General features: G+C 35.7%; 2 protein-coding genes across 2 annotated transcripts in view; one reads left to right on the top strand and one right to left on the bottom strand.

Moving 5' to 3' along the window:
• Positions 1 to 12,510, top strand: part of CALS5 (callose synthase 5) — an 18,881-nt gene extending 6,371 nt beyond the window's left edge. Inside the window, exons 16-43 of the mRNA XM_089782331.1 lie at positions 82 to 416; positions 1,423 to 1,475; positions 1,587 to 1,647; positions 1,739 to 1,820; positions 1,908 to 1,957; positions 2,061 to 2,147; positions 2,675 to 2,797; positions 2,897 to 2,992; positions 3,091 to 3,174; positions 3,248 to 3,408; positions 4,433 to 4,556; positions 4,642 to 4,736; positions 4,848 to 4,965; positions 5,100 to 5,251; positions 5,555 to 5,664; positions 5,750 to 5,872; positions 6,010 to 6,078; positions 7,199 to 7,388; positions 7,478 to 7,589; positions 7,675 to 7,794; positions 7,878 to 7,993; positions 8,117 to 8,200; positions 8,657 to 8,769; positions 8,845 to 9,074; positions 10,093 to 10,905; positions 11,318 to 11,368; positions 11,459 to 11,644; positions 12,111 to 12,510. Coding sequence (XP_089638457.1) covers positions 82 to 416; positions 1,423 to 1,475; positions 1,587 to 1,647; positions 1,739 to 1,820; positions 1,908 to 1,957; positions 2,061 to 2,147; positions 2,675 to 2,797; positions 2,897 to 2,992; positions 3,091 to 3,174; positions 3,248 to 3,408; positions 4,433 to 4,556; positions 4,642 to 4,736; positions 4,848 to 4,965; positions 5,100 to 5,251; positions 5,555 to 5,664; positions 5,750 to 5,872; positions 6,010 to 6,078; positions 7,199 to 7,388; positions 7,478 to 7,589; positions 7,675 to 7,794; positions 7,878 to 7,993; positions 8,117 to 8,200; positions 8,657 to 8,769; positions 8,845 to 9,074; positions 10,093 to 10,905; positions 11,318 to 11,368; positions 11,459 to 11,644; positions 12,111 to 12,341 — 4,169 coding nt within the window. The 3' untranslated portion in view covers positions 12,342 to 12,510. The remainder of the gene's footprint in view (positions 1 to 81; positions 417 to 1,422; positions 1,476 to 1,586; positions 1,648 to 1,738; positions 1,821 to 1,907; positions 1,958 to 2,060; positions 2,148 to 2,674; positions 2,798 to 2,896; positions 2,993 to 3,090; positions 3,175 to 3,247; positions 3,409 to 4,432; positions 4,557 to 4,641; positions 4,737 to 4,847; positions 4,966 to 5,099; positions 5,252 to 5,554; positions 5,665 to 5,749; positions 5,873 to 6,009; positions 6,079 to 7,198; positions 7,389 to 7,477; positions 7,590 to 7,674; positions 7,795 to 7,877; positions 7,994 to 8,116; positions 8,201 to 8,656; positions 8,770 to 8,844; positions 9,075 to 10,092; positions 10,906 to 11,317; positions 11,369 to 11,458; positions 11,645 to 12,110) is intronic.
• A 167-nt stretch (positions 12,511 to 12,677) lies between these two features.
• LOC110429319 (transcriptional corepressor SEUSS-like) lies at positions 12,678 to 23,435 on the bottom strand. The gene is made up of 10 exons (XM_021445291.2): positions 23,046 to 23,435; positions 21,052 to 22,320; positions 20,850 to 20,969; positions 19,468 to 19,516; positions 18,107 to 18,321; positions 17,933 to 18,001; positions 17,275 to 17,372; positions 16,334 to 16,427; positions 15,080 to 15,149; positions 12,678 to 14,094 (listed from the first exon to the last, which is right to left on the bottom strand). The coding sequence occupies exons 2-10, from the start codon at positions 22,087 to 22,089 to the stop codon at positions 13,157 to 13,159; spliced, it is 2,691 nt and encodes an 896-aa protein (XP_021300966.1). The 5' UTR covers positions 22,090 to 22,320; positions 23,046 to 23,435; the 3' UTR covers positions 12,678 to 13,156.
• Between the last annotated feature and the right edge of the window lie 1,586 nt (positions 23,436 to 25,021).

Here is a 25,021-nt window from a genome sequence, read left to right as displayed (position 1 = left end):
AAAAAAAAACCCCAGGTGTGTAACTAGATGAAAGTTTATATTGTCTTCTCATTTTCTCTCTTGGTTTTTTCTTTGTTTCAGGTGTTTTGGACCTTTTTCTCAATTTCCCTGGATATCATAGGTGGAAGTTCACTGATGTACTGCGAAACTTTCTCAAGATAATTGTTAGTCTTGCGTGGGCCATCATTCTTCCACTATTCTATATGCGTGCACTCTCTTTTGCCCCTGATAAACTTAAAGATGTGCTATCACTTCTTCGTCAAGTAAAGGGCATTTCTCCTCTATATCTCTTGGCTGTGGCGCTATACTTGCTTCCAAATTTACTGGCAGCTGCTCTGTTCATTTTCCCAATGCTCCGGCGTTGGATTGAAAACTCAGACTGGCACATTATTAGGTTACTGTTATGGTGGTCACAGGTACTTAATAGGTTCCTTTTTCTTGTAGTTTACTTTTACATTCTTTTATTATCTCTACCATAGTCTTTCTTGTTCCATATCATTTTCTATTCAGTTGTCTTATTGTTGATGTGGTTGGATGTATTTTTTTTGTTTTGGCTATGTAAGTATCTGGTGTTCTGAAATCCCTACCCATCTAATCAGTAAAAGGTGTTAAGGATTTATAATAGTTCAGCCCCTGGCAGTTAGAAATGTTAGGCACCGTGGTCATATCGCTTTTGACCATGCTCAGCTCAAGGATATAGTTGTACTGGACTTCTGACCAGTGAACGCGCTGGGCAGCCATCAGCCTGGTTCTTTTTTGTTTCCAGAACAGTGACAATTATTGTTTTGAGACTACTAGGAAGCATTCGCATTTGACCAAAAGTTGTAGTCAGCTATGACTTTGCATCCCTTAACCCTTCGTCTTGATTTTGTATTCAGTCCGCCTGAAAGTAAATGATAATGTCAATAATGTTTCTCATAACCGTTACTGAATTGTTTCCAGTTTAGCAGAGTTTTACAGCAAACTCATTGCCTGTCAGATATCAGATTTAGATGTCACATATCCAAGGAGAAGCATGATTTGAGAATTTAAACAGATTTCCTCATTGCGAGTTTGCATAGTTTGCGCTATGCTAAATAATCATGAATGAATTAGCAGAAAGACCTATATGTTGAGAAATGCATTTGAATTGAACTTCTACCTTAAGTTCAGTGTATGTCATAGAATCTAGAATGACGAATCTTTGAGAAAGCTGGTCTTAATCAATATTTCTAGTCTCACAGAACCTCATGTTATTAATATAGAATTTCTTAATTGTCTTAACAACTTTTGGTCATTCATCTTCCTGTTATAAGTTTAAACTTACTCTCTCTCTCTCTCTCTCTTGCTATTTCCTGGGATATGAAGATATCAAAATATTGATATCACGAAGCTATTATCGACTGTTTGTTTCACCTCTTGAATGAATGTCCTTGTGTGCAGCCAAGAATTTATGTTGGGAGGGGAATGCATGAAAGTCAGTTTGCGCTTATAAAGTGAGTTTTAAAAATAAATACACCTTCTGTCAAAGAGCAACACTTTCCTTTTATATATTTCATTTTTCAGTTGGTTGAAAGCTTCTTCATGTTTGACTATTCCTCTTTCAGGTATACTCTTTTTTGGATATTACTTTTGTGTGCCAAGTTTGCGTTCAGCTATTTTGTCCAGGTGAACTTAGTTTTAGCTTTAATTTTGCCAATCAAATTAGACAGTGCAGTAATTTGCATCTGTTTTAACCCCTTCTGCACTTTTCCTCCAGATAAAACCATTGGTGAAGCCGACAAAAGATATAATGAGCATTCGTCATGTTAAATATGCATGGCATGAATTTTTCCCTAATGGTACCTGTTTCTTTTTCTCCCCCTTTGTGATTTAATGTTTTCTGATTTATTTTTTATATTTTGTTAAAGGTTATCTTGTAATTACAGCTGAACACAACTATGGAGCTGTTCTTACACTCTGGGCACCAGTAATATTGGTGTGTACATCAATATTACTTAGTTCCTCATTTATTCTTTTGATCAGTTCATTATAAACATATTTGGTGAATGTGTCATGTAACTTTTTGAAATTTATTGCAGATTTATTTTATGGACACTCAAATATGGTATGCTATTTTCTCAACCATATGTGGTGGTGTTAGTGGGGCTTTTGATCGCCTTGGAGAGGTAATCCTTTGGAATTCATTTTATTCGTTATTGAAGAACTCTTTTTTCCTCGTCTTCTTTCTTGATCTACACTCATGCACTATCCATAACTTGTTGGGCATCAGTTGTCTTATTTGTTTATTTTGCCTTTACATTTGTTCAATATTTTCAATTAGTCTGATACTGACCACAGCTAGATTACTTAGGCATCCTGCAGCAGTGCTTGGGATAAATTATCTGTTTTTTTCTTTTGGGAAATTACATTTTAGCTTTCTTTCAATAGATTGTGTTGAACCAGTGTTATGAGAAACTCAAATCTGGATTTGAATTATCTCATATAGGTTATTTGGTTTCGCTTTCCATATAAATATTTTTTCAAGTTGTAATAGAATTTGGGAAGCATGGAGATAACTCAAAATAATTACCAGTTTATATTTTCTTTCGGCCATGCAAGTTGCTTATGAACTGGCTTGTTAATGTTCTTGAACTTGGTAACACACGCACAAAAAGTCATGGGTTGTCGCTTCTTACTCTCATCTTTTCTTCAGATAAGAACTTTGGGAATGCTAAGGTCACGCTTTCAGTCCTTGCCTGGTGCATTTAACACATGTTTGGTGCCTTCTGATAAATCACAGAAGAGGGGATTCTCTTTATCAAAGCGATTTGCTGAGGTAAAACTCATGTGTCTTAAATCATTATTTTGTTATCTGATGATATGAGTGAGTAGAATCAAATATATGCCCTAATGATTGTATCGTATATCTCCACAGGTAACAGCAAGCAGAAGAAGTGAAGCTGCGAAATTTGCTCAGTTATGGAATGAAGTGATTTGTAGCTTTCGTGAAGAAGATCTAATTAGTGACAGGAAAGTTTTCCTTCCGAAGAGATGTTTTCCTCATGTTCAGTATATTATCTTTTACTCTACAAGCAGTTAAAACTAAACTGGGTATTTCTTTAAATCAGGGAGATGGATCTGTTACTAGTTCCTTATACATCAGATCCTAGCCTGAAAATAATTCAGTGGCCACCTTTTTTGCTGGCAAGCAAGGTCTGTAAGGTCCCTTAAGGATTCCTGTTTGGTTTAGCTGCTTTATATTTTGTTGACTCTACTTCCTCTGCAGATCCCAATTGCATTGGATATGGCAGTTCAGTTCCGCTCGAGGGACTCTGACCTTTGGAAGCGTATATGTGCTGATGAATACATGAAATGTGCTGTGATTGAATGCTACGAGTCTTTCAAAATTGTCGTAAATACTCTGGTGGTTGGTGAAAATGAGAAAAGGTTGTTATTCTTTATTGATTTTAGTTTAAGGTTTTCTTTATGATAGATATCAGGGCATTTTCAATCCTTCAAATCCACAGTAGTGCTCTCCTCGAAGCCTGGGATTTTACGTAATAGCTGATTATTTGTTCTTTACATAGTAACACTCCTGCTCTCATGTTTTTTTTTTCTCTCTTCCTTGTAGATATCAGGGGGAATCCTCTTGAACCCATGTAAAACTAATTTAGTTTTACACCCTTTCATATTGTTTTGTATGATTTATATTTTGTTAATCCACCTGTTAAATTTCATGTTCTGTTTGCGTAAGTCATACCGAATTTTGAGTTAATTGAGATTGTCTAACTATTTGTTTGATAACAATAAATTTTAACTGTTAAATATGTTGTGAAAAAAGACAGTATTCTTGATCCATGTGGTAGATATTGAAATAACTTGAAACTTTATGTGCATGATAGGTACAAGTGGGTTGTTAAATCTAACTATTGTTTTGTTAAACTATTAATTGTACATAACGTTTTAGAAGGGTGTAAAACTTAATTCGTTTTACATCATTGTAACTCAATCCTTCCTCTCTCTCTCTCTCTCTCTCTCTCTCTCTCTCTCTCTATATATATATATATATATATATATATATATATATATATATATATATATATCTAAGAAGTTTAATTTGAAAATTGAGGTTAGCATGAGTCTACTAAGGAACCACTCTGCGATTACTAGATTAGCTGTTATCCTTTACAGCAGAGTTAACTTTGTTGTACCTATGTACTATATCATCATTTTTACTCATTTTTTTATCTCCAATGCAATTATGTGCTTTAGTTGCTGAATTGCCTGTGTCAAGGTTTCTTTATGATTCTTGAATCATATTAGGTTGAAGGGTCAAGTTATGTTTTACAAAAATATCATATGATTTTTTGGTGTTTATTTCCGAAACCGCAATATTTTCGGGGCAGCATGGTGAATTTTTTTTATTGGGGCTTCAGTGCTAGTATTTCTGACTGCAGTTATAATGTTACAGGACCATTGGGATTATCATCAAAGAAATTGAGAGTAACATTTCGAAGAATACTCTTCTTGCAAATTTCAGAATGGCTTCTTTACCTGTCCTTTGCAAGAAATTCGTGGAGCTTGTTGGGATCTTGGTCAGTTGATATGAAAAGCAATAAAAATTTATATCTTCATTTTGCTTTTACACATTTGTAGTAAGTACTTTTTATTGTACTGCAGAAAGATGGTGATCCACCCAAACAGGATGCTGTGGTTTTGTTGCTTCAAGATATGTTAGAAGTAGTTACACGTGATATGATGGTGAATGAGATACGGTTAGTGAACTCTGTTTACTCTTCTATATGGAAGAAACTGTTTTGCATGTTGGGGCACGAGGTTGCATTTTCTATTAAAGCTTAAGTGCCTTGGTGTGTAATATTTTACAGTGAATTAGTAGAACTTGGACATAGTAACAAGGAATCTGGAAGGCAACTTTTTGCTGGTACTGATGAAAAACCTGCCATAGTGTTCCCTCCTGTGCTTACAGCACATTGGGAAGAACAGGTACATATGATGATAAAATAAAATAATTGAATTAGTTGAAACACAAATTATGGTTCAAAAAACTTAAATTAGCTTGGAACCGTTTACATTTTGTAACAACTTAATCCCATGTTTTGAAATTTTGGTTGTTTTAGATAAGACGTCTTCATATGCTTCTGACAGTCAAAGAATCTGCCACTGATATACCAACAAACCTCGAGGCACGTAGAAGGATTGCATTCTTTGCAAATTCATTGTTTATGGATATGCCACGTGCACCTCAAGTTCGTAACATGCTCTCATTCAGGTATTTTGTGTTTCCTTAACATAGTCATTGAATATATGTTCTAGTTGCGTGGTCCTTTGCAGAAATTGATTTTGGGATACACCATCCTTCTCTGTCATTCTAGGTGTAGGTACTTTTGTATGATTTTATTCCTTTTGAAAGTCTATTTACTTTCTTGACATATTAGTTCTGTAGCACATAAATATGCCAATGCAATCCTGATGTTTTGCCTGTTGAAAATAGATGTCTGATTTTGTGTCTCAGCATTTGTATGCTGAAGACTTTAGCTTTTCATAATTGAAGTCACCTTCCTGCCATTGTCAGTGTCCTGACTCCATACTATAGTGAAGAGACTGTCTATTCTACAACTGAACTTGAACTGGAAAATGAGGATGGTGTATCAATCATATTCTACTTGCAGAGGATCTATCCAGGTTTGTGATATTGTGAACTTCCATACTAAAATCTATTGAGGTTCCCATTTTGTTTTAACCAATTGTTGTTACTGACTCTGTTTAGATGAGTGGAACAACTTTTTGGAGCGACTCAACTGTAAGGAGACTGAGATTTGGGAAAATGACGAAAATATTTTGCAGCTTCGCCACTGGGTCTCCTTAAGAGGACAAACTCTGTGCAGGACAGGTACTTTATGCATTATTTTCTTCCTTTAATTCATCTATTTGTTTAACTCTGTGCAGGACAGGTGCTTTATTCGTTATTTTCTCCCTTTAATTCATCTATTTGTATATCTCTCTCCATTATAATTGTTGGCACTGCAGTTAGAGGGATGATGTATTACAGACGAGCTTTGAAGGTTCAGGCTTTTCTTGACATGGCTACTGAAGAAGGTACACGTATAAAATTTCTCTGCAATGTTTAAACAATTTTCTTTAGACTTTAAATGTCAGAGGTTCTTCTTTTCTGGCAGTCCACCTTCTATGCAAGTTGATAATAAAATGAGATTAGGGAAGTGAAGGATATGGCAATTTGTAGTCAAGCAATCAATATCAAAGCCTCCCTAATAGGATCCAGATCTGGCATTCCATACTTCCTGATTTGAGCTTCATCATTACAGAAACTAGCTATTTAATCATAAGCAACTTGTAAATATGGTGTAGCTTGCTTTGTTCCATTGTAATGGATCTTTTAAAAAAAAATTAGAATGGTGATGAATGGGCAAAGGCAACTTGTGATAGATGAATTCTGAGTGAAAAAAAATGGATAATTTAGGACAGGGTATAAGTTTGTTGACTAATGGGATAGATAGATGCTAGACTTGTATCTTTTGTTTGGAATACTTTTTGTGTCTTCTTCTCCAGCTTCACGAACCTTACATTTTATTTCATTTTAAATTTTAAATTAAAATTAATAGAAATTGTTTATAAATATACCTAAATCATGTTTTCATGGATTAAGTATTTTCTTTTTTATCTTATGCTTCTTATGCTATAGTATGTAGACATAAAGACAGGATTGAATATCTGCAAAATATTAAATTGAAAGACGTTTTCTCCTTTATTTTAGCCATGTATAACTAAGCATATAAAGTTATATTAAAAAAGGTAAAGAGAAAAACAAGGAAACAAGAAGTTAAATGCTTACAAATTCTATAAATACTACTAAATCAGTTGAGAGTATTATGAGTGGGTTGTACTTAAGGAACCACTTGGTGTTTTCCAGTTTAACTTTCAAGAAAGTATAATGGACAATAATTTATTTAGCATGTTAGTAATTTATTGCTAAGGCAAACTGCATTTTACTGGTTGATTCAATGAAGAATAACATTTGTGAATGTTTTAGCGTCTACATACCTTAAGTCCATGCATAATTGCTTTTTTTTTTTTTTCTATTTATGTTCTTTCCTCAAATGTTGTTGTCAGTCTCTGCAAAAAATATTTCTATATGCTTAATCTAGTGTAGTTGTGGCTTTGAGGAAATTATAGCAGCTTTTTCTTCTTGCCTGTGCAGAGATTTTAGAAGGCTACAAAGCCATCTTAACTCCATCTGACGAAGATAAGAAAAGTCAGAGATCCCTATATGCTCAGTTGGAGGCAGTGGCTGACCTGAAATTTACTTATGTTGCTACCTGTCAAAACTATGGAAATCAGAAACGGAGTGGAGATCGTCATGCAACTGACATCCTGAATTTGATGGTTAAGTAGGTTCCTTGGCTGGTAATATCTTTAGGTCTTTTTGTTTTGACATCTTGAACTGTTCCCTTGCTAACTCCTGGTTCTTCTTATACAGTAATCCCTCTCTTCGTGTGGCATATATTGACGAAGTTGAAGAAAGGCAAGGTGGAAGAGCTCTGAAAGTTTACTATTCTGTACTGGTTAAAGGTGTTGATAATCTTGACCAGGTAACAATCCTTATAAACTGCAAACCAGTAGCTTGTTTTGCAATTAAGTGCAATAATTGCTGACTACTTTTTATCTTCTCTGAAGGAAATTTATCGAATAAAATTGCCTGGGAATGCAAAGCTAGGAGAAGGAAAGCCTGAAAATCAGAATCACGCTATAGTTTTTACTCGTGGAGAAGCTCTTCAGACCATTGATATGAATCAGGTAGGCAATAAAAGTTTTTAATTATTGAAATATTAAAGATTTTTGCAGTAGATCTGATGATATATTACTACAACTTTTTCTAGGACAATTACTTGGAAGAAGCATTCAAAATGCGTAATCTTTTGGAAGAATTTAATGAGGATCATGGAGTACGACCGCCTACAATTTTAGGAGTTCGTGAGCATATCTTTACTGGAAGGTTGAATGAACTTTATTATATTTGCTTGTTTGTTTGTTTGCTTCCTCTTGTCAATAGCTGTTAAGGTTTTACTTATGTCAAAATCTGGTGGTTTTATTTTATGCTTTGTAATCTATTATGCAGTGTATCTTCTTTGGCTTGGTTCATGTCCAATCAAGAAACGAGCTTTGTCACCATTGGTCAAAGAGTTCTTGCACGACCATTGAAGTATGTTTTGATCTCTTAAAGTTTACTTCTTTCATCAGATAACTGTATCAGGCAATTATTTCATAAGAAAAAGCAATATCAATTTGTTAAATTATATTTCTGAGAGAATACTTTATGACAAATGAATTGCAGTGCGTTTTCCATTTGTGAGAGGTAATACCCTAATGCTATGTTGAAAATTGCTTTACGGTGCTTAATGCTAGCTTATCCTCATATCAGAAATTCGCTATATTATGTTTCATTACACTGCTGATATTTCTAATTCCCCCCAGCCAGCCCTTTATTCCGACCTTATTTTCTTTCTGTGTTGTTACTTTCTTTGTTAGACAGCAAACATTAGGACAACCAATAATCAGCTATATTAAGTTTTTCTCTCATGTTGGAATGCAAGTGTTTTCCATGTTGGTTCCAGGGTATGACGATCATATATCTCAAAATGTTTTTGGTGGGTTTTAGGGTTCGTTTCCATTATGGTCATCCAGATGTGTTTGATAGAATCTTCCACATAACCCGTGGAGGCATCAGCAAGGGTTCTCGTGGCATCAATTTGAGCGAGGACATCTTTGCTGGTAATGATTTTAAACCACCTACTCCTAAGTGAATTCATATTATTATTTTTCTTGATACTTATTGTACCTTCACAGGTTTCAACTCGACCCTAAGACGAGGGAACATTACTCATCATGAGTATATTCAAGTTGGGAAAGGTCGGGATGTTGGGCTCAACCAAATATCACTTTTTGAAGCAAAAGTGGCTTGTGGTAATGGGGAACAGACACTTAGCAGGGACATCTACAGATTAGGCCATCGCTTTGACTTTTTCCGCATGTTGTCGTGCTATTTTACAACAGTGGGATTTTATGTCAGCTCAATGGTAATTCGTTTTCCTTGCAAGATTGAAGCTATAATTGAAAAACTACTATGCACAAAGTAAAGAAAAATTGAACCTGGGGCTTTCCCTGATATGTTGCTCTGACTCTTCATTTTCCTTGAAGTACTGTGTCCGGCAAATACCCAACGGACTTATGTATGGAGATCCAATATAAGGAAAAACTTAGAAAAAATTGAACATACCCATGTCAGACACATATTCATATTTGACACTCACTTTTAAGTTCAAATAACATAGTTCCCTGATGATTCACCTGCCCACCTTAGGGTGGATTTCTACCCCAGCTCCTGCAAAAAGCCAGAAGTTTGTCTCCTTAAACCCACTGCTCCAAAAGGGAAAAAAAAAAAACCCAAAAGGAAAATCACTATTATTAATGCCCTGTTTTCTGAGTGACTAAATCTGAATGTAGTCATTGGAATTAAGTCATTCTTAAGAAATCCAGCTAAAACAGGAGAAAAAATAACCTCTATTATGTTTGTATGTGAATGGATTCAATGGGAGAAGGTTAAAAAAACTCTTTTCCCTTGGGTTATTACTCATTAAATAACTATGCACACACTGTTCACATTTGTCTTTGCATTAGATGCAGGGTTTTCTATTCATCAAGAGCTCTCTTTTGTCTTTCCTTTCAAGTATATGATTCATGGGAACCTGAAAATATTCTTTTGTTCTGTTGCTATATTTTTCTATATACCTGGCCTGCTTGTACTTTCAGCCCTTTTTTTATTCCAAAATGCCTGTGGAAAATTAATTTCTTTCACATTTTCAAGGTTATACTTGGATGGAGACCTTGAACATAGAAGCAGAGTAGATTTTCAAGTAATTCGAATGTGAACTTTATAAGTGCCATTTCATCATGAAAACATTAAACCTGTGGAGTGGGCCAGCAATGAGAGATGCAGATTAATTCGAAAGTTTATTAATTAGTAGTTTTGATTCTTTTGGCTCTCTTACCTTAGCTCTTTTAACCTAATGTGAACCCCTTCCTGTTATTATGCAGTTGGTTGTCTTTACAGTCTATCTTTTCTTGTATGGAAGACTTTATTTGTCATTAAGTGGTTTGGAGCAGTCAATAGTTAAGTTTGCTTCAGCAAAGGGAGATGATCCCCTAAAGGCAGCCATGGCTTCACAGTCTGTTGTTCAATTAGGCCTTTTGACAGCCTTGCCCATGGTCATGGAGATTGGATTAGAGAGAGGATTTAGAACTGCATTAGGTGACATAATAATTATGCAGCTTCAGTTGGCATCTGTGTTCTTCACTTTCTCCCTTGGAACAAGGGTCCATTATTTTGGGCGCACTATCCTGCATGGCGGGGCAAAATACAGAGCAACAGGGCGTGGTTTTGTTGTTCGGCATGAGAAATTTGCAGAGAACTATCGACTATACTCAAGGAGCCACTTTGTAAAAGGGCTGGAGATTATGGTATTGCTTATATGTTACAGGATATATGGTTCTGTGGCAAGAGATTCTACAGCTTATGCTCTCCTCTCATTTTCAATGTGGTTTTTAGTTGTCTCCTGGCTGTTTGCTCCTTTCCTTTTGAACCCATCAGGATTTGAATGGCAAAAGATAGTAGAAGATTGGGAAGATTGGGCAAAGTGGATTAGCAGCAGAGGTGGTATTGGAGTTCCCTCAAATAAGAGCTGGGAATCTTGGTGGGATGAAGAACAGCAACACCTGCAGCACACTGGGTTTATGGGACGTTTGGTGGAGATTGTTCTTGCTCTGCGCTTCTTCCTTTACCAGTATGGAATTGTGTATCATCTAAACATGACCAAGAATAGCAGACAAGGAATACGGCAGAGCATCATGGTGAGTATTAGTATATGAGCCTCTTAACATCTTCTGCTTGTATCACTGTTTAACTTGTCATCTCTAGCATTAAAGGAAGACGGTAATCTAAACTTTCAAGGTTAAAAACCATTTTTTTACTGTGGCCTTTACTATGTTCTCTTTGATTAATTTATCATTAAATCTTTCAGAAAAAAGGATTAAAGAAATAGATCTAAGATTTTACATCTTAGTGCTTCCTTAAGGATGCATATCGGTATATGCCAAAGGATGCATGCTATGGCAGCACATAACAGTCTGTTCTTATGTCATTCGGCAAATAAAACGTTTATACAAGTCGAATTCTGTACCCTGGCTACATATTGAAAGATCTTGAGCTTGGGATTGTTAATTTGCAATACCAAGAGTATTTATTTTGCTATTATGCTTTCAGGTTTACGGTCTGTCCTGGCTGGTCATTGTTGCGGTGATGGTTGTTTTAAAGGTGAGGCTCAAACTCCATGTAATCATTCAAAATGAGAATATTCTGATTTCTGTTATTAGCTCTAAACACTGACGCACTTTTAATCTGCAGATTGTGTCCATGGGTAGAAAGAAGTTCAGTGCAGATTTCCAGCTGATGTTCAGACTTCTTAAGCTACTCCTGTTTGTCGGGTCTGTAGTAATTATTGCTATGCTGTTTTATTTCCTTGATCTCACAGTTGGAGATATCTTTCAGAGCCTACTAGCCTTTATGCCGACAGGGTGGGCTCTACTGCAGGTACTTGGCTCATTGTGAGAAGCACTTTTGTCTTTGTAGAAATTCCACCTTTTTATTTTTAACACCGTCTACATTGCATAAGCGAATCTGACTACTCTAATTTTGTGAGTGAGCCAACTGCCAGAAGCTTTACTTTTGAAAGTGTCTGCTTATGCATTCTACATAATTATCTTTGTCATGAAGTTTGAGCCATTTTTCCATCCTTTGGGCCATTCTATTTGCGACCGATTTTCTGAATTTGGGAACCTAAATATGAAATTATGGGCATGCATGATTTGGAAAGGATATTGACATGTGCATTTCTCTCACCAACCAAATTCAGTACTAGGAGAAACTGAAATCTCTCTTTACATTTATTCTGATAAGTATCCATCCCATGTACAATAACCCCGTATCTCATAGTCATAGTGGTAATTAAGTATATTTCACTCATAACTAAGTGCTTTCTTTTGATAAAAATGATCAGATATCACAAGCATGCCAGCCAGTGGTGAAGGGCATCGGAATGTGGGGTTCTGTCAAGGCTCTAGCAAGAGGGTATGAATACATGATGGGGGTATTCATCTTTGCCCCAGTAGCCATCTTGGCCTGGTTCCCCTTCGTCTCAGAATTCCAGACTAGGCTGCTGTTCAACCAAGCTTTCAGCCGAGGGCTTCAAATCCAACGTATTCTGGCCGGTGGCAAGAAGCAAGCGTGAAACAACAAATGCAGAATGACGATTTATCGAAAAAAACAAGGGAGGATGTAGGAGCTGGGTACAGAGGGAAAGCAGTGGTTTGTAAGTGTAGCGGAAACACAAGTGATGAGCCAAAATAACGCATATGAGGTCCCCGTTGTTATTCAGATACATGCTCCGAGGTTTCCTTTACTGTCCATTATGTACAATATAAGCAAAGCAATGAACTAAATCTGTGTTAGAAGCCTGAAAGTCCTCTTCCTGGAACAGTAGGAACGGCAAATTTGAGCCTTTACACCACATTCCAAACAAGGGCGAGTAATTGTTTCCAACATCATTCAAACAAGCTGTTCAGAATTTATCCATTACATATAACTGCATTACTACTGTTTTTTTTTTTCTTCGTCTTGGCTGCATATATTCAATATATGTATACAAAATTTCATCAAAAAGAGAACAATGTTGGGAAGCTATACTTAAGAAAGCCTCAAGCCAGAGTTCCCTTTTGGCACCTGTTATACAGAAAGAAGATACGGTATAACATGAGAACCATATACATTACACGGACATCGACAGGGAACCCTACAACCACACTCTTAAGACAGAAGCGGGGAGGGGAATCAAAGAAGATTTGAACAATTAACTATTCAACTGCCACGGCTGAGTTAAATGTAATCATATCCTTCCCTATAATCAGTACCAGGTTGAAGAAATCCTCCTAACTATGCATCACCACTCCAAACTCAAAAGTCAAACCAGGATGCATCGCACAAGCACTCTGTATTACCACCCACAAACCTCAGCAAATTCATAAAGAGTAATCAACAAAGCCAGTTTTAAGGGGATTTCCAATCAAATTGAAGATTATTAAAGCCATTTACTGCTCCAAGCCCATTAAGTAATCGGTTAGCTAATTCTTGTTGCTGATGATGGCTCACAGCATCTTGAGGCATCAATGGCATGCTCACCCTTCCACTGAAATTCATGGAGTTATTCCCCATGGCAGATCTCATAGCAGTTGGGTTTGGAGAAAGACGCATACCACCACTCAAGTTGCCGAATCCTCCACCCCCAATGCCTGAACCGTTATTAATGAACCCATTCCCCATCAAGCAGCTACCACTAACCTGGGGAGGCCCATTATCGTTCTTCAAGTTATTCCTTACAGAGCCAACACTGACCATGTTACCTGCTTCACTGAACTGTGATGGAATCATTATTTCTGGAATGATTTTTTCAACAGAGCTCTGGGATTCATTTGGGTCAACCTCACTTGACTGAGATGACTGCTGCGGTGGAATTTGTGCAGATGAATTTGCTGAATTAACATGGTTTGCAGTAATTGAAGGAGCCAATGTATTAGAACTTTGAGGGAGATTAGAAGAGGACGGCGTCGGAGATGAGAAGGGTGAAGAGGGATTTGGTTGAGCAGGTGGCAAAGTAGTAGAGGACCCTGCAGATGGGATCTGAACTGGGGTTCCAGCATAGGGACTGTTTGGATTGTTCATCTGGTTCTCAATCCTAGAATTCATGGAATTCTGATGAAGAACCCCAACAATGGTGGTAGCAGATGTAGAAGTGGATGTTGCACCCTGGGAGTTGTTTATACGGGCAACACCATTGCTTGTAGAAGGCTGCAGAACACTTGATTGTATTGAATGAGGATCATTATTTGCATTGTCTCCAGTAATTTGCTGCTGCTCCTCAGGCTGCTGAGCTGAATTATGCTGTGCAGATGATGGAGCACTCCTTCGTGGGAACTTGGCCAGACTTTCTGAACATAAATCAAAAATATTACTAACCAACACCTTAAGGGAAAGTGAAAACTACAACCATTTAAAAGAGACAAGAGACAGATCAATGACATTGCTACTTGTGACATTTCAAGGCTTCCATAATAATTTTGACTTATTAACATATTATAAGAGATGATTATGCATATACTTGGGCCAAGATCATGAATTTGTCCAAATCATACATCTCAAGAATCTTCTTCAACATTCAAACTAAAACAAAACAAAAGAAGCTAGCGCAACACTAGTATTACTAAGGGCCTCAAGTTCAGTCCGTATTAAACAGGACAAAGTAATCCTCCTAAATGGCATATGATGCCCATCCAAACGACCCTCAAAAGCCAGTTGAATCGCTTGGTTAAAACTGGTTAAAACTGCATCCAGTTTTATTTCCACAAAAATAGCTAATATTGATCCAGTTACAAAATCTAGTCAAGTTAGCTGACCTCTGGTGACATATTATCCCAGATTAGCTTGGGCACATAAAGGTTCCCAAACTGATGGTTTTATCACTCAATTTAAGCTTTGCTGGATAAATTCAGCACAATTACATAGAACAACAGAAAATGGCTACACTTGGAAGTATAGGGTGGTAAACAGGACTGTTCTTAAACTGATCCTGAAGCATGACCTGACGAGTAAACTGGATTGTGAAATACTTCAGAGGATAAGAGTTTTCAATGAGCCACCCACAGTTCATCATTTTGAACTTGCAATCTGGTGGGGACAATTTGGTGCCTCCATCAACTAAGGTTTCTCTGGATTCTTGCAAGGGTATGACAATCTGAGTCAATTTGTTCCAGGTTTCTTTCTGCAACAAGGGCCTAGTGCTCTACCTAATTATTAGGGTTCAGACAGGCCAGAAGGCATAGGCATAACACAATTGATCAACAGGAATGCTTCTTAATAAATCAGTGAACACGAATAACGACTGTAAATTGGAAGAGCAGAATTTAATGAGAATACCCATGGGTCCCATTCCTGTCTCTCGGCTATAATCGATCAAATCCTTCATACTATTAACAACCTCTGATATCTGCAATTGGTTAACCAGAACAAACAGGAAACCACCAGTTAGATCACATATAAGCTTATAATTCCTCTTAAGCTAAGCTGGTAATATCATTTGTCTAGCCAATAGCTTTGAATTTGTGCTTCATGTAAGATGATATGAGAGTAGACAAAACACCATTGGGAGAAGGCATATTTGTAGATGAAGAAGAAATGTTGGATAATATGAAAAGGATTTAAAAAATAATATATTAATGTTAATCATATAAAGGAGTTTTGCCCACTAATCATTTTCATTGATCGAAAGACCTACAATCTAATCAAGCTTAAACCCCACTATTATGATAAGGCTCATCTATTTACCAATTAATTTTTCAATCAGTACAGCATTTATCTCCCTATTCCTGACAGGTGCCACCAAAATACAAAAAATAAAAATAAAATGATTTTAAGGACGTATTTAGTCCCATTATGAATTTAGTCCCTATAATTTCATGAAATCTTGAGATTATTTCCTTAACATTAATTTGTAAAAAGCATATCTCTATTTACTCATACTGCTACTTATGTGCCACAAAGGGCACCAATTAGCAGTGCTAACGTGTGCAACTCTAACAATAAAAATTATGACATGGTTTTTTTATGTTACAAATTTAGATCAGTCCCTGTGGTTTTATTGTGGAAAATTTCATCTCATCCTATAGAATTTCGTACAAACAAGTATAAATTGCTAACCCCATAAATCTCAAACCACTCAATTTCTAAATATGGTAAAATCTAGTTAGATGACTCTAATATTGGACAAAAAGAGAAATTAAGGCTTGATTTAGTAGCAAGTAACATTCAATCATTCAATTATTAGATATTGTTCAATTGTTGAATTTGCATGATAAAAAGAATAGCTAAATAAAAAGAGCAATTACAGAAGAAAAAAGGAAGAGGGAAGATCCCAATATTTGTAGACATAAAAGAAGTTATTAAAAAATATGAAGAAAAAAGAAAGAAAAATAACAAGTAACAACATGTTTTGGTGCATTTGTAATTTTTCTCATGTTAAAGCCATATCATGCCATGTGACTGGTTTTACCAAATAAAAAAAGTTATGATTTGAGATTAACAAAATTGGCAATGTTACTTGAGCACAAAGAGAAGCCATAAAGAAATGCTGTACTTCAGAACAACAGAAAACAAAGTTGACACCTATAATACCTGAAGGCACCGGACATATCTCTTTGTATATCCTAAATCATTAACTAAAGGAACATCCAAGGCTTTTGCTAATTGACGAGCAGATGCAACAAACCTGCAAGAATGACTTGTATTATTGACAAAAGTGACAAGTGAAATATGTGATAAGTGACTACTATACATATGTACAAATGGTGCGTGGAATATGTGAATCAGGAAAAGATGGAATAGCGTTTTTTGCAAGAACAACACTTCTACATCACATTCAGTTAGATATCCAAGTACACCCTTGTACCTGCCATTAAGTAACATATAGGCGCATTATTTAAAACATGTTCTGACTATCATCTACACAACACAACTGAGTTTTAATTCCAAAAAGTTCAGGATCAGATACATGAATTCATTTCTTCACCCACTTGATCTGAAGTTATATCCTTTAAAGGTTCCAAAGACATCAATCAAGTCCCTTCTCATCAGTTCCCTACCTGCCTCCACTTCAGACCTAATTGAATCAAATCACTCTTGCCTATGAGAGTAAGGGAGCAACCCTACATCTATATTGCACATGAGTAAACCATTTAAGTTATCCTTCTCTTAACTCATCCTCATTTCATGCAAGCTATATGTTCTTAGGAATATTTTCATTTCTTAGTCTAGCTTTTCTTAAATGACATTTCAACATCTCCGTTTCATTTACACCCATCTTACGGATGTTTCGTCTTCTAACCACCCTACCGATATCAACACTGTAGAGCATAGTATGGCCTTATGCTTTTATGACTTTCCTTTCAAATTTGGCAGGCATCTGCGTAGCACTTCTCCTTTTCATCCAATGTGTTTTGATTCCATGGATGACACCTTCTTCAAGTTATGAATAAATAACTCACATCTCACACAGACCACATGGAGAACATAATTCATTAACTATTAGAATGATTTACTAAGAATAGAAAACTCACATATTACAGTTATTCTGTAAGTCCACTGCAGATAAGTTGGATGATGCATTCTGTGCCGATGCTTGATACTTCTGTGCAGCAGCTCCAAGTTGACTTACCTGGGAACAACTTTAATCAATAACCAAAGTCCATGAAAATGAAGCTCTTCCCCAACTTGTACTGGGATAAAGGCTTCATTGAATCCATGAAAGGGTGTTTTTCAGTTCATCAAACACCATTTTACCACCCTTAACACCTCCACCAGAGAAGATAAGTCAGAGCAAACACAAAAGGCAGGGAAAAAAAATCACGCCCCCCACCCCACCCCACCCCACCCCAAAGAAAAAACAGAGATTTTTCCTTTTCAAGGCTCAGGGTGGGGAAATGGGAGGACCAGGGGGGAGGGGGATCTTTAACTTTTTCCTTCACCTTCTACTACTCCCTGTTTCCACCATTTCCAAAAAAAAAAAAAACAAAGTAGGCTTATCTATGTTCTTTTAGAGAGAAGATGAAAGGAACTAACTCAACAATGAAAGATTTTTTAGTGAACCAGCATTACAATGACGCTTAACAAAGTCAAGTTGATTTACACTCATCGCGGCTCCATGAGAGGATGTCGCAAGACTGCTACTTAAGCACATAAATCAACATCAGACATATAAAACATCAGTGTATATACCTGAGGTATGATCAACCTTCGAGGAATAAGCTCCTCGTGACGTCGTGCACAAAACTCCCAAGAGCAAATCTAGATAGCATGAACACAGAATGATAAGATAAACAGAATGTCAACCCATTAGAAGTGCCAAAAGTTATCACCTCTGTTAACACATAGAATTTAGCATCTTCAAACCTTTAGATCTGGAGAGAACACAATACGAAGTTGACCATCCCGTACTACACGAAGATGCTCAAAGACACTCTCTTGTATTGCTTTTGCATAGTCAAGGACAATTTGACCATTCGCATTATGATATTCACGTGGCATATCAACATAAAGAAGCTCCTCCAAAGTGCCACTGTCATATTTGATTTTAAATAGCCTGGGCAGAACCTCAACAGTTGTCTCTGAGAGGACAAAGAAAGTGTTTCAAAAGCAAAGTTTTGACATTTACATCAAATTCCATTGCAACAATGAGGGGATGCTTTTCACATGTGTAATTTGTGCAATGTGGGACAAGAAATAATAGAACTTTTTCCCACATAGATACAAGGTCATATTCTTAACTCTCTCACAGAAGATGAACAAAATTCCACTTAGATTTTCAGCTGTTTAGCTTTTAAGGCATATCTTTGTTTCCTTTTCCATGAACCAGTCATTTGGTTTGAAAGCCAAACCACTCATTAAATAGTGATACACTTGTGCACCATGGAAGAATAAAACTTATACATTCAACTATAGTTTTCGTCATTATATTGGAACTAACTACATGGAGTCCAAAGAAAATAGATTTATTCCCTTAAAATCACCAATCATCTTATTTTCAATAGTTTCACCATTCTACCCCTTCCGTTTCCATTCCTAAAACTTTAATACAATGGGATAGAATAGTTAAGAAGCAAAATAGTATCACCTATGCCTGATTCATATATATAATATAGCTTTATGGCATTTCAAGTGAAGACTAAGTAAAAGGAATTTATCAATCCACCTGAGAGTAAACAGATAGGGCAACAGCCTAATGTCTATGATACTTAAGACTCAGACGATAAAAGTAGTGATTGAAGACCCAACTTGTCAGTGTTGCCGTAAATGAACCCTATGTACCTAAACTACGATGCATGTCCAAAGAGACAATTCCTAAGAAAGGTAGCATGCACCACTTCTTTTGGTTAAATGTCTAAATATTTCTTTCTATCATGCAAAGAAAGCCCGGTTAAAGCAGGCATCAAATGTATCCTGTATATGTTCAAAGGATTGCATTCAGATACAATGTCTTAATGCTAAAGCAAGAGATTAGAGCTTTGTCACTTAATGTATGCCAAATGACAGTAAAATAAAAAGATTGAATCCATAGTAGTCCCTATATTTTTCCAATGCTCATAGATGCAGAACTCGATAAAACATTAGCCAAGAAGCAGGACCATTTAAATAGAATACAGAACACTTTTATGAAAAGATATATCAGCTCCGAGCTTAATATGACAAGATATAGTCAGCCCCAAAAGTAAGTCTTTAAATAACCATAAAATGTGGTGAAAGAAATAACATACCAAAACCACGACCAGGCTTGCGGTTGCATATTTCACAGTGCCATAAGTCCTGCAAATACTGCAATTAAATTTCTAATATTTCCTCACAATGACCAAACAGCAAAATCTTAAGCTTTGTGAAGCATTCTCCAATGACATAAATAGATAGGCAAACAAGATCCTAGCATGCTTCTAGACCTGGCAATTCGTATTCATGCGTCTTAATCATATTAGTAGTTATATGGGTAAATCAAACATGATACGATTAATTAAATGCATCATAGGCATAAACACGTACACAGATATATTTATTGGATATGTTACATGACACCATATGACATGACTAACACGTTTATTAAACACGCTGAGTTAAATTTTATATGACACAACACAATTGACAACCTTTTAAACACAATTAACATCAAGTAACATGTTCAAATTTGATTTTAATGAAATAACCTGTTTAAATTAAAATTTTTTATTACTAAAACATATAACACCATTATTAAAATTTAAAAATAATAATCATAAAGTAACTATAACAACATAATAATTATCAAGGTTCCTAAAATTAATTATTTAAAATCATTTTAACAAGATTTGAACAGTCCTTTAAATAATTATATTAAATGGGTTCATAAGTAGGTTATATGGGTCAACATGGTAACCCGATTAATTAACTGGATTAAATAGGTTTACCCGTTTAAGACACTAAATGGTCATATCTTAAAATGTCACTATGATTAACACACAAAACACTATGACCCAAAAGTCAAACCCGCTAAACTCATGTCGTTCTTGTGTCGTGTTAACGGATTATTTCCAAAATTGCCAAGTCTACATGCTCCCCTGTCAACCGACAACATAGTACTAAATTCTCATTCTATTGCTAAAACCAAAGTTTTCCTTTATAACAATAGAAATCTGTTTTCTCCAAGCACATAAATCTTACTTAACATCTATGGAGAAAATTATTATCATATCCCCAAAACCAACTACCACTTCCATAGTTACTTTTGATGACTGCCCACTTGAGATTATATTTGTCCTTTTAAATGATATATCTTTTGTCTCACACCTATGTATCTCACAAGGGGAACTAGATTCTTCATACTTATCCTTGAATGAGGCCAGCGGTACAACAGAAACTACAGCACCTTATCTGACAGTATTTTCCCTTTTTTCTTTTTTGAGAGTCTAACTGCATGGAAAAGGTAATTATCTGCTACACCTCATTATTGACATTTCACACTTTCATCATTTAGCGAATTTAAAATCCAGGAAGGGAGTGCACCAAGGATACTCCATGCCAACCACTATTCCTCTCTCTTTCTAAAACACCAGCTTTTCCTCTCTCTATTGACAGTAAAGTGTAAGTCAATTAATATCTTTAAACAACATACCTGAGGAAAAACACCATTAGTTTGGCGACTATTTCCATACAACGAAACACACCACCTTTTCTTTGCATTAGGAGCAAAAAACTCCGCAACAAATTTCCGCCAGAATTCAATATTGTTATCCTGCATTGAGAATAAGTGTTATTACCAAGTAAAACGGCAATCACCAGAAGAACGAATCATTCCACAAGAGAATTCATCTTACATTAGGTCTGCGCTGTTGCTGTTGCTGATATATGTACTGGGTCAAACGCCGAGCGCAAGTTCCTGGTTCATAAACTGGTCTAACAGCAGATCTAATAGGCAAGTTCTGCTGCTGAAATTGAGTCTGTAGTTGAGGCCTTTGCTGAGGAAGTGATTTCAACAGTTGTTGCTGTTGTTGCATCTGCAATAAACGCTGTTGTTGCAAAAGATTCATCTGCGCAATAGCAGCTTGAGAAGACTGCCTGGACAACTGAAGGAACTGCTGCTGCTGCTGTTGCTGCTGCTGCTGCAAAAGCATTGCTTGATCAGACTGTTGACGCTCCAATTTCACAGGTGCTATGCCTCTTCCAATTTGGTTCTGTTGAGGCTCTAGCTTCACTGGTCCATGATTTCGGAATGACTGCAACTGTTGCTGGGGACCAACCTGATCATTCATAGTCTGAGGCTCCAACTTGACTGCACCAGGGCCCCCTAACCCTCCTCGGATTGATTGAAACTGCTGCTGTTGATGCTGTGATTGGCTGTGAGAAAGAGGGAACTGTTGCATTGGCTGCTGATTATGCTGAAACTTTTGTGGCTCAAATTGCTGAACTTGAGATTGCTGTTGATCTAACAGTGCAGGGTTTCCAGAAGAGTTTGAAATTTGTTGATTCTGAAGTTGGGCTGATGACCCAGAGTTTGCAACATTTGATGGTGTGAAAGAAGGAGGTATATTAAAACCAATCTCATTTGCTACAGCAGTAAGCGCATCAGAGTCAGCTGCGGCATCAAAGCCTCCCCGTTGGAAACCACTCACACCAGATAGGCCAGAGTTCAAACCCCCATTGCCAAAAGTCTGATTGAGAAGTGATGAAATGTTTGCAGTGCTTCCTAGCAAATTCATGTTATACTGTGCCCTTGGTGAAACAAGTGAAGAAAATGTTGCTTGCTGAGGCATTGAACCACCTTGAGACCCCAAAATGGCAGAATTCGATCGCATAAGTGCTGGAGAAACAGATTGAGCACCACCAATAGGAGTTGGTGGCCCAGACGGCACCATTTTCCTTGAAATAAGACCACAACAGCTCAACAAATTCACCAAAGTGAACTAATACGGCTTGAAGTCACCATACCCAGATATCCTGCTGAGCCTCCCCAGGCACCTTGACAGAGAAAGATCTAAATTCTATTCACCAAGAAGCAATATCCAGGCAGTATTCAGAACCAACACCTCCAGCTTGTCAGCATTTTGGAACAGAAGTAACACCTGTTTCCTTCTGACCACTAGAACCTGAATTATAGACAATAAAAGGGTTAATCCCAAGCAAGAAAAAGGGTCATGACCATTACAAGAATTTCAGAACTTATTCACAAATAAGAATCTTTGGCCACAAGCTGAGACCATTTAGTGAAAATTCTATTTGATATTTAGAACAATTAAGCCCTAAAATACAATATCATAAAACACAAAGCCAAAACCCACCACCAAATAATTGTCTCTACTTGGCACGTATATTTGCAAATATGGTTCAAGCAGAATATAATAGTATCAAAAGAAAATGATAGTGACATTATGCAAAGTGAAAAACAAGATTGAAAAAAAAAAAGGGATCAAAGTGAAATAATTCCATTTCCCAAATTCAAAAAACAAAAAAAAATGAAGCTTTCATCTATATTTGGTTGCAAGTAAAATGTAGGAAAAACAAAGAAAATCCAAGAATTTAACGCTAAAATCACAACCGGAGTCAGTAAAATTTGAACCCTTCCTCCCATTCTAAACCCAGAAACCAACACCCACAATAAAAAAAGAGGCTTGACATCAACGAAAGCCCACATATTAAACACAGAAAAGAATACCATAATTCACCAATGACATGAAATCCCAAAGACAAAGAAAAGATATATGAAAAGTATGGGAAAAAAAGTGAAGAACTTTTTGTTCTTCATTCTCCCGAACAAAGAGAACCCATGAAAAAAGAAAAGAAAAGAAAGGAGAGAGAGAGGGAGAGAACTTACAGTGTCAAGTGGCAGTGTTGAAAATTCTTCAGAGAAGAAAATGTTGATCTTTTCCGCAATAAACCCAAGAAGATACCAGACACAACTCCAAACAAAGCCGAATATAATAATATTAATTATTTAAAGTAATGATTTTTATTTTGTCGTAAAGCTCTTCTCCAATTGGATTTCTTTGGAATTTCAATGTGATAACAAAACATTATCAACAGATTATCATTTTTGTTATAAGTATTAATATATATCTATATACGTCCGTACAATTTTATTTACATATATATCCTTCTCTTTTTTTTGGCCTTTTTGGGTATTTATTGCAGTCTCTGCACTTTCTTTCTTCAGTCTGTTTTCTTTAGAAATAGAAAGAGATGAAAGGCGCATGGAGCGAAGAAAGAGAGTGTACCCAGAGTTTATGTGTGTGTTCCTGCGGACGTCAAAATTCCTTTGGATTTAATTCATTTTTTTTGTTTTTATGTTTTTTCCTTTTTTTTTCTTCATTATTTCTATCTACAGAGTCAAATCTTCTTCTTTTCTTTTCTTTTTCTTTTTTATTTTGTGGAGTCCATGTGTGTTTCTAACGCGAATGACATGTTACATGATGATGATGATCATGATGATGATGATTCTCATCTCATATACTTCTCATTTATTTTATAAATTATTTGCATTCAGGATAAAATTTTTTTAATTTTACAAGTAAATTTATAAGATTGACATGTATTTATTTAAAACATATTTTAAGAATAATTATTGATTAATTGAACACATGATAAGATAAAATAAAATAAAATAAAAAACATGATCCATGTATTATTTTATTTTTTTATGAATAAAATCTGGTTAAGATATAAGTCTTTTATCAAAATAGTGTGTTAAAGATTAACATGACAATATCTTATCATATTGGAACTTAAAATCATTTACAGTCCAAACTCAACTTCTTATTAGTATAGATATAAACATTTTAGTCTACAATAAAAGTAATGTTTTTATATTTTGGCGTGAAAAATATTCCTAATTATCACATTTAGTGTAATAATCATCTTTTTCAAAGTAAAGTTAGATTTACTCTTTTCCTTTATCACATTATATTTTAATAATTACATATATTTCAAATTTTCCTTTTCTTATGAAAAAGATTACATGTTCTCGACGTATTATTGACATTACGTTAGGTTCTTACTTAATGTTTTCTTATTTTCATCTAAGTAAAAAAATTTGTTTAGAGCATAATAAGTTCATTTATAAAACAAATAATTAAAGAATAAATAAAAGATGTGCAACTAAAAGAACTAAAATATATAATTTGAATAAGAATATGTTAATTACTAGTAAAAAGAGAGAGAGAATATGCTAATTACCAAACTTAATGCAAAAAGATCGTTACCAAAATATAATAGTAATTAACTTCAATCCCCAAGAGTGAATCCTCAAGATAAACCAAAAATAATTATAAAAATAGGAGATATGCTTTGATACTAAGTTCCATGGCAGACTCAATGGTGATAAGAAGTTAGGGTCAAGCCTAGGAGGTGGTCCATTATTAATTATTGTGAACAACTTTCATAATGGAGCAGAATAATTTAGAAAAACTGTCTAAATTATGTGATGCTTGGACCAGAAGATTTATTCTGGGAAATTATATATTTTCTTGCCCAAATTGAAGGATTTTAAAGGGGAACGCACAAAATAAGGCCCCCAATTCCAAACCAATTAAGAAAAAGCCACTTTTGTCAAAACAAAATAAACAAGAGCCACATAAAATTGAAATTAAACTCCTAATATCAAGGGGATTAGACTTTTAAATTATTGGAAATAAGTTAAATATTTGGTTTGGAAACAAAAATTGACATCCCCACAAATGGCCATTAAGGAGATTATTGCTATTTGATCATGATTTGAAGGCTTTTAAATTGAACTTCTCGTCTCTTTCTAAATAAGCATCTCCAACTCTCTCTCTCTGTCTATATTTATATTTA

Source organism: Theobroma umbraticum, unplaced genomic scaffold (genome assembly GCF_002168275.2).
Source record: "Theobroma umbraticum cultivar Fairchild unplaced genomic scaffold, ASM216827v3 scaffold_44.0, whole genome shotgun sequence".
Taxonomy (NCBI): Eukaryota; Viridiplantae; Streptophyta; class Magnoliopsida; order Malvales; family Malvaceae; genus Theobroma; species Theobroma umbraticum.
The sequence above is the reverse complement of the archived record's forward strand: the minus strand, read 5'-3'. Positions and strand labels throughout refer to the sequence as shown.

Coding starts and splice junctions, on each gene's coding strand:
- LOC110429319 (XM_021445291.2), bottom strand. CDS start 22,089: ATGGTGCCGTCTGGGCCACCAACTCCTATTGGTGGTGCTCAATCTGTT. Junction 19,517..20,849: donor CTAATGGTGTTTTTCCTCAG/GTATGTTGTTTA, acceptor CAGTATTTGCAG/GACTTATGGCACTGTGAAAT. Junction 16,428..17,274: donor TTACAGAATAACTGTAATAT/GTGAGTTTTCTA, acceptor TCATTCTTGCAG/GTTTGTTGCATCTGCTCGTC.